Source organism: Erpetoichthys calabaricus, chromosome 8 (genome assembly GCF_900747795.2).
Source record: "Erpetoichthys calabaricus chromosome 8, fErpCal1.3, whole genome shotgun sequence".
Classification (NCBI taxonomy): Eukaryota; Metazoa; Chordata; class Cladistia; order Polypteriformes; family Polypteridae; genus Erpetoichthys; species Erpetoichthys calabaricus.
The window spans coordinates 69,937,911-69,947,687 of record NC_041401.2 but is presented as its reverse complement, the minus strand read 5'-3'; the positions used below and the strand labels follow the sequence as shown (position 1 = coordinate 69,947,687).

The following is a 9,777-nucleotide window of genomic DNA, read 5'->3' as shown; positions in this document are numbered from 1 at the left end:
TGTGTGCTTTTTTGCTCTTACTTATTCGCATTGCCATAATATACGAAGCCTTAAGAGCTTTTTCATTCACTGTTGTCGCAGTGCTAATAATTTTCTGCTGATTTGCATACACTTCTGCTCGACATTTGAAGAAATCAACGGGTTTGTCTTTTAGTTCATTATGCTTTGTTACAAGATGGCGCTTCAGTTTAGCAGGTTTTAAACTTTCGTTTGATAACACGTTTAAACAAATGACACATTGTGGCTGATCACTGTTGTCTTTGTACGGTATAAATCCGAATTGTAAATATTCAGGATCATATTTACGTAATTTTGCCTTACGCGGTGCGGACTGTCTTTCGGCATCATGTCTCAGTTCATCGCCACTATTTCCATTACCCCTGTGCTCTTCTTCAGATATCCGCTTACGCTTCAAATATTTATCCATACGTTAGTTGGGCGTGCGAAAAACAATTTAACAAGCAAGAATTACCACTGTACAATTCTGTACACTGTAATTAATCATAAACTGTGCACGATTACAGGCTGCGTCTATAATGACGTCATCATAGAATAGTTCGTAATAGACATATATATACTATATATAGAATATAGAATATAAACAGTAGTGAGGGGCGAGTTGATTATTATTCGCATTATCCGGTTGGATAAAATGGCGTTTAGAGAAGAAGTTATTAATTGTAAGCAATTTTCACCCTTTCTGTGGGGGTCCGCGGACCACAGTTTGAGAACCGCTGATTTAGAAGACAAAAGAGAGCTGAGAATGGTTTTAAGGTGGGCCGAATCTACGAGTTTTTTCATAGATTCTGGTAATTCTAGTGTTAAAAGACTTGTACCGTGGCACATCAAAAGCATTCTCCCCCTGCCCTGTACCAACACCAATACGCTTACAGAGCAAACAGATCTGCAGAGGATGCCTTTATCAGTGCCCTTTACACTGTTCCAACCCAGACATACATAAGAATGCTTTTAATTGAGTTTATCTCATCATTTAATGCACACATCCCCAGCAGGCTGATCTCCAAATTGCTTGACCTGAGTATTAGCCAGTCAGTGTGCGTGATCTTAGACTTTCTGACAACCCTCTCACAAGCAATCAGATTTGGCCACCCACTTCACATCTAGCCAGATACTAGCACAAGTGTACACATTACGGCATTTCTGCACATACCACAAATTACAGTTATTAAATCTGCAGATGATACAACAGTGGTAGGGCTAAGGCTGATCTCCCAGAGACTGTCTACTGGGACAGCATCTTCAATTTGTCATTGTGGTGTTTATAAAACAACCCATGAAAATAAAAGAACTTGTCATTAATTTCTGGAGAAATTGTGATGACATCTACTATTAAAATCATTGGAGATAACGTGGAGGGGGTCCCCAGTTTTAAATTTCTGGGAACCCACATCACTGAGGAACCTATATGGTCAATAAACACTATCATTCTGGTCAAAAAGGCACAGCAGCAGCTGTACTTTTTAAGAACACTTGGAAAAAAAAATATTCAATAAACCCCCATCCGTTGCCTTCTGGGAGACGCTACAGGGCCACAAATGCTATACCTCCAGTCTCAAAAATATTTTTGTATTCTAGAGCTTGAACTGAGCTTAGTTGAAACATGACATCATCTTAACCCATTTCTACTGCTCAGTTTTGCAGCACTCTTAATTGTGACTTTGTTTATTATGTGGAATACTGTTGTCTGTGTATAATTTGTCAGAACTGCTGTACTTAAATTTTTTATGTGTATGTATTATACATTTATATTTTGTTTGTGAATGTTCTTAAACAGTTTCAGTATGTATTATTCCAATTTATGTACAGTAATTTGTTTTTAAATGGCAATAAAGGGTATACATCAAACTGTTTTAACCTCATGATAGATTTTATTTTTTCATTGGATATTTCTTTCAGAAATTTTAACCATCCATCTATCTATACATTTTATAAATCCACTTTCTCAAAGCTGGGGCATATGGAAGGTAGAGCCTATCTCAGCAAGCATCAGGTGCATGGTAGGAATAGTCACTGGACAAATCAAAAAATATATATGTAAGAAATACAATTAACCATAAACCCAATTTCTGACAGTAGCACAAAAAAACTACACTAATAAATTGGGTGAAAGTGGGTATCTGCAACAACTGGTTTTTGGATCATCTCTGGACTGTTTTACCCACTATGCCCTGTTGCATCAGTAGACTGAAAAACACCCACATGTCATCTGCAGCAACAGTCTACCAGTGACTAGGACAAGCAACTGATTTACTGTGACTTATTCAACACAGTTCAGCATAGCGATTCATTTCAACAACTTTTTTCTACCAGACTGTTATTGACAAATCATAAACATTCCAGATAATCATGAGAAACAGACATCTTCAGACCGAGGGTACCTGTAAATGAGCAATAAATAGGTGCAAGATTGTTAACAGTAGTATGAAGCTGACCGTAAATACAAACATCACAGGAAACTTGGCAGGACAGAATCAGTTTCACTGACCATGTCAACATGTGATGACCAAATCACATTGTTGTCACTATCACCTAATTCAAGCAATGGTTAAGTTTCATTATGTTCTAAAACTGAATTTACAGCTTTTCGTTTGTCATTGTGTTTTTAGTTGAAATCACCCCCCTAGTCATGGATATAGATGAGTTACCATTGTGTTGTCATAAAGTGGCAGAACATGTGGAAATATTAATGATTTTTTTTTTGTAGCATGATGTTATCATGTCCACTAGATGGCAGCAAAATACTGTCCCCAGAGTTATTTGGACTTAACACTGTAAAGTGGATCATTACACATCACCCCAAGTCTAACTCTAGTGTATCTGTATTATGAAGAATTCCAAGCATGAATCACGGTTGATTAAAGCCAAGGAGACTAAAGTGCATAGAAAGAAATTGATTGTAATAGTCTGCATCACTCTACTAGCATGCAGATTTTTCTTGCTTAACTGGAAGTATCCCAACACAACCTTGGTAACTCAATGGGTAGGAGACTCTGTATTTTGAGGATATGTCCAAAACATTTCTAAAACACATAATTAGTGTTATTTTAGAAAATGTATACTTGTGATTGACTATCTCATCTCTCTATTATAAAAAAAAAAATCCTGGAAAGGAAAAGCAGGTTGATGAGACGTGATCTTCTCAGAAGACACTTAAAAGACCCGCGAGATGCAAACAATATGAAACAAGAGCACGGAACACTCAGTCATGTAAAGGCACGTAGCACACACAGATCCTGTGCTCTCAGCACATATAAAGTGTATAAGGACAATACATTAAGCAAAGAAGAAAGAGCAGTGCGGAGAAAAGAGACCCAAAAGCGTAGGAGAGAAAAAAAGGCAGATAAGAGATTATGAAGGCAGTGGAATTCAAAAGGCTCAGACAAACGATGGCGCGATACACATGCAGAGAAAGGTAAAGAATATGAAAGAAGTAAAATTCGAAAGTATTGTAGCGTCCCAGCCAGGTTGAAGCCTTTTTTGTTTTAAGTGAATGTTAGGTCCGATTGAGGGAGGGCGGAGTACAGCATGGAAGACTGATAGCAGTGCAACAGCAGATGATACGACGGCACATCCTTAGCATGTGTTCAGCCGCCCCCCTCTACCCCCCCATTGCCAACACGAGAAGCATTATACATCCTGATGAAGAGATTTAACCACGCCCGGGGCCGGAAATAAAGGACAAGTATTGTTTTTACAACATCACGCGGGACAAGGCAGTGAGACATCATTTAAAACAAGTCCACGGACATCTAACCTAACAGTTGTTGGATTGCTGTTGGCAGACATGCTTCATGTGCTCCCAGCTCTTAAAACAACGACAAGAGACAAGCAAAACACGCAGCAAAAAGCCTGCAGATGATCAGACTGCTTCTTCTTAGCGTGCGTTCAGCCAACCTAACCCTCGCCACCTCCCCACCCCCTTCACAACACGAGCGACAGAGATGTGAAGTGGCAAAAGGACAGCTGCTGTACAGGCTTTGAAATGATCGGGCAGCGAGACAAGCAGAACAGGCAGCTCGCCAGCAACAGAAAGACAGCAGATGATCAGAAGGCATCTCCTTAGCGTGCGTTCAGCCGCACCTCCTTCACAACGCGAGCAGCGTTATATGTCCTGCGAGAAAGAAATGTAACCACGCCCGGAGCCGGAAATAAAGTATTGTTTTTACAAAAGTTTTAAAATAAAAGTGAAAATAATGCATATGTAACAATTCCCATGAAACTAACAATCTCTTTAAAATTGTATATCCGGTAAACCAAACCTGGGGGTGGGTGAGCGAAGCGAGCAGGGGAGGATCCCTCTAGTGTTAATAAATGTTTTATTATATTTTAAAAGTTAAATGAAATAAAATATCCTCCCGGCTGTGACCGATAGTGTTAAAGCATATCTTGCAGCATTAAAACAACACAATAAAAACTTTTAAGAAGCATGTTGATTTATTTATTAATGTATTTTAATGGCCCGTATTGGCACATTGTGGTTTGCAGTTCTGTAGATAGTTTAAGAACTAAATCTGCAAATATAAGAAAAAAAGCAGCAAATTGACTGAAATGACACTGGTCTTTTTAGGAAGTAACATTCATAAGTGAGTGTGTTTTTATATTGACAAAGAAATTATGTATTATGTGAAGCTAGAATTTAAAATATGCCATCCAGTATCTCTTGTAGCTCAGTTTGTCTGCTCTTGGTTTGCACAGTACACCATTAATCTGCATAACTATTTATTGCTGTTGCACTACTTTGTTTACTGTCCCTTTATAATTCTGACTTTTTATACCAACAGCCCCAACTGTGCTTACGAATGTGTCACCACAAGACAAACTAATGCAAGAAGAAATTTTTGGCCCAATTCTTCCTATGTTGAGTGTTGGGAGTGTAGATGAAGCTATTCAGTTCATCAACCAGCGAGAGAAACCTCTGGCTCTGTATGTCTTTTCTCATAACAAGAAGGTAATTTCAGATTTTACTTGTACTATACTCACTGATGTAGTCACAATCCAGGTGTTCTTATTCTTTAAAAGGGAGAATGACCTGGAAAGATGGTTGTTATGGCAGCACTTGCAGTGAATATTTAAAAAAAAAATTACTAACTATGGCAAACTGTACAAGCACAGTAAAAAAGCAATGAAGGTCCCATTAAATATTCCAGTCTCCCACAATCACATGACAGGAAACTTAAAAACGGGCAAAGATTTCAAAGGTGAATGGGGCACTAGGCCAGATCACTTACAAAAGCCTTTCAAATCCAGTCACACATGAATGTTTCCTTGGGCAAGAAGAGGAAAAAAGAGGAAGATACAATTTGTAAGACTGTGAAAATAGGAGAAAGACGGAAAGAAATCCAAGTTAGCTTAGATTTGTATTTTATGTTTGTTGTTCAGCATCTGTAGATGTATCTTTTATAATCTTTGTGTTATGAATAAATTGTATTTTTTTTATTAAAGCAAGTGTGTTTAGATTAGCTGTTGAACTGTATGCTTATCGTATTCCTGGCCCACAAACCAGATAGAGTGAAGGAGGTTTTTATGGTCCTTTGTTTGAATCTATAAATTTTGTTCATACAGTGCATCCGGAAAGTGTTCACAGTGCATCACTTTTTCCACATTTTGTTATGTTACAGCCTTATTCCAAAATGGATTCAATTCATTTTTTTCCTCAGAATTCTACACACAACACCCCATAATGACAACGTGAAAAAAGTTAAGAAATAGTAAACTAAAAGTAAAGTAAAAATAAAGAAACTGAGAAATCACATGTACATAAGTATTCACAGCCTTTGCTCAATACTTTGTCGATGCACCTTTGGCAGCAATTACAGCCTCAAGTCTTTTTGAATATGATGCCACAAGCTTGGCACATCTATCCTTGGCCAGTTTCGCCCATTCCTCATTGCAGCACCTCTCAAGCTCCATCAGGTTGGATGGGAAGCGTCAGTACACAGCCATTTTAAGATCTCTCCACAGATGTTCAATCGGATTCAAGTCTGGGCTCTGGCTGGGCCACTCAAGGACATTCACAGAGTTGTCCTGAAGCCACTCCTTTGATATCTTGGCTGTGTGCTTAGGGTCGTTGTCCTGCTGAAAGATGAACCGTTGCCCCAGTCTGAGGTCAAGAGCGCTCTGGATCAGGTTTTTATCCAGGATGTCTGTACATTGCTGCAGTCATCTTTCCCTTGATCCTGACTAGTCTCCCAGTCCTTGCCGCTGAAACACATCCCCATAGCATGATGCTGCCACCACCATGCTTCACTGCAGGGATGGTATTGGCCTGGTGATGAGCGGTGCCTGGTTTCCTTCAAACGTGACACCTGGCATTCACACCAAAGAGTTCAATCTTTGTCTCATCAGACCAGAGAATTTTCTTTCTCATGGTCTGAAAGTCCTTCAGGTGCCTTTTGGCAAACTCCTTCAGGTGCCTTTTACTAAGGAGTGGCTTCTGTCTGGCCACTGTACCATACAGGCCTGATTGGTGGATTGCTGCAGAGATGGTTGTCCTTCTGGAAGGTTCTTCTCTCTCCACAGAGGACCTCTGGAGCTCTTACAGAGTGACCATCGGGTTCTTGGTCACCTCCCTGACTAAGGCCCTTCTCCCCCGATCGCTCAGTTTAGATGGTCGGCCAGTTCTAGGAAGAGTCCTGGTGGTTTCGAACTTCTTCCACTTACAGATGATGGAGGCCATTGTGCTCATTGGGACCTTCAAAGCAGCAGAAATTTTTCTGTAACCTTCCCCAGATTTGTGCCTCGAGACAATCCTGTCTCGGAGGACTACAGACAATTCCTTTGACTTCATGCTTGGTTTGTGCTCTGACATGAACTGTCAACTGTGGGACCTTATATAGACAGGTGTGTGCCTTTCCAAATCAGGTCCAGTCAACTGAATTTACCACAGGTGGACTCCAATTAAGCTGCAGAAACATCTCAAGGATGATCAGGGGAAACAGGATGCACCTGAGCTCAATTTTGAGCTTCATGGCAAAGGCTGTGAATACTTACATACATGTGCTTTCTCAATTTTTTTATTTTTAATAAATTTGCAAAAACCTCAAGTAAACTTTTTTCACATTGTCATTATGGGGTGTTGTGTGTAGAATTCTGAGGAAAAAAATGTATTTAATCCATTTTGGAATAAGGCTGTAACATAACAAAATGTGGAAAAAGTGATGCGCTGTGAATACTTTCCGGATGCACTGTAAGTTAGAACTCATGTACTGTATTCCAATAGAATAAAATAAAGTTCACAGTTGTTTTTCCAAAAGAAAAGACTGAATAATAATTGTCAGCATCTAAAGAAAAACTTCAAAGAAAACACATTTTGTGAAAGACAGTACTTTGTGTAGCTAATAGTTGTAGGTGTAGCTGTGTAATGTCTTAAAAATTTATAAAACTGTTGTAAAGTTTATGCAGACTCACTTCCACTTGCTGAAGTTCATACCCAAGTCCACCAACACTCAGTAAAAAATAAGATGTGTTCTATATATGTTTGTTATATGTACATTTCTTAATGTACTGTATGTTCTGCATTTTCTTAACCCAGTAGTAAGTCACATGGACATCCTGTCTATTCATGCAGCCCTAAATTAAAGGCAAGAACCATTACTGGTCAGGACACCCTTACATTACGAGGTGTAGTATGCACAGACCCAGACAGATAATAAGCCTCAACCACCAAAACTTGGGGTGCTATAGTATGCAGAGAAATTTGAAATGAGCATGCAGACTCCATATGGACAGTGCCCAGACTAGGATTTCAGTCTAGGCCTGTGTAGTTGCAAGGAGGCAGAGCTAATCACAATGCCCCCTGCCCCTCAAGTATCTTTCCATATTCTATACTTACTTATTCCAGATCATCACCACAAAGAGCCAAAGCCCATATTCTGCTATCTCTGGAAGTAAAGTGAAAAAGCACAGCCTATGTCCCTGCAATACTAGGAGGTAAAAAAAAATGCTCACTTATTTTAAACCAGTGGTAAAGATCAAGCACACTAGTTGAAAAGGCAATCCAATTGAACTTTCATATTATAAAAACAAATCTAAAATGATAGATTTTAGATTTAAATATAAAATGATAATATCTTAAATATAAAAAGATGTCTGCCATGATGAACAGTTTCTTTTAAAAGGAAACTAATCTTTTCATTAAAATAATGACATAAGCAACTTAATGTTTGAAAAATTATGACAGAAAGAAAGTTTGCAATAAAATTTGACAGAATATTTGCTGCTTTGTTCTTTTTTTTTCCCCCAAATGCTACCTGAGTAACTAAATGCATGGTATTTTTCAGAATTTCATGAGATTTATCATACGTTTGATTTCTTCCCAGTTACTCAGCTGGCCAGAGCCAAATCTGTTAATGTGTGCTTGGATACATTAAAATTGCTAGATTTATACCATTGAAAATGTAAATTAACTAGAAATGGACACTCAAATAAAATACTAATATAAAAAGAAAGATTTTCTTGTTTTCAGATCTAGTCATTCCACATGTGTAAATTTATAAGATTTTGATCTGTTCAATAAATCCTCAGCTTTATTTATTTTTTACTTCATGCACCCCATCCTGGAAGGAGGCAGTAATACCATTTATCATAAAAAAAAAAAGCAATCAGTTTGTGCATGGCATGATGAACCAACAGTAGGTAGTATATCAGTCCTGCTTTACAAATAAGAGAAAAGCAGCAACTGTCATGCACCTTTTTAACTTTAAAAGACTTTCAGTACATTTAAGCAGAGTTTTATTCAATCCTGAGGCACAAGTGGTTGGTTGTATTCTAGCCTGACATTATCCAACTGAAGGCGACAACAATCTCCAGATGAGGTGCCACTTCATGCAGGCCACACCCATAGTCACTCCTCTGGTACAAAAACAAATGAAGCTGTGCTGTAGCAGTGCTACCTCCTCTGTAGCAGTGGTCCCCAACCTTTTTGACAGCAAGTACCACTTTATTAGATGCAAATTTTTCCACGGACGGGGAGGGGGGGGGTTAGTTTTATACACAATTTACATAACATTTCTATTATTATTAAGTTATTAAGCAGTTTGCGTACATTTGCAACCTGAGATTTTTCTTCTTTTTTTGCATATAACAAAGACATGCTTTGCATTTGCCATTCCAACAGATTGCACATCACAAACATTAACACTGTTATTGTTTTTTTCGTGTCTGCCGTTTCTATAGGAGGGTGACAATGAGTTAAATTCCAATGGATGTTTTTCAAATGTTGACAAGCAATAAGCAAAAGGTATCACTGAAAACCACAGAAAACAAAAACAGCAAAAAAAAAAACAGTACGAGGAAAGTTCGAAGAAAGAATTTTTTTTAGAATGTTTCTGTTTGGGGATCGTTGTGCAAATGTGCACATCTGAGCTGCGACCACAGATCTTGATTAACTTGATTATTAGCACACAGTAGTCTTGAAAACAGCTTTCATGATTATTTTATGTCTTATTCAACTTGCACATAAATACAAATTTTTCTTTTGTGTCGACAGTGGATATATGAACTAAAAAATTCAAATAGGTTTCTTTTTATGTTAATTTTGACATGTTTCTATTTTAATGTTTCTATTTTAATGTGCTTTAATGTCTAATGTAATCTTAAATTGCCTCAGTCAAAGTTTCATTCCTGTTTTTAGTTTGTTTTTTGCTTCTCTAAACATTTCAGACTGGTGTGTCATATCAGGTCAGAGAAAAAGAAAATTAGACAGTGCACCACTGAGTTTAAAAAGTTAAATATCTAGCCGTCTTACAATACTGGGAA

General features: G+C 38.1%; 1 protein-coding gene across 2 annotated transcripts in view; it reads left to right on the top strand.

Annotated features, from left to right (window-relative positions):
• Positions 1-9,777, top strand: part of LOC114655624 (aldehyde dehydrogenase family 3 member A2-like) — a 76,349-nt gene that overhangs the window by 61,316 nt on the left and 5,256 nt on the right. For both annotated transcript variants that reach the window (XM_028806749.2, XM_051931341.1), the window contains exon 8: positions 4,803-4,969. In XM_028806749.2, coding sequence (XP_028662582.2) covers positions 4,803-4,969 — 167 coding nt within the window. The remainder of the gene's footprint in view (positions 1-4,802; positions 4,970-9,777) is intronic.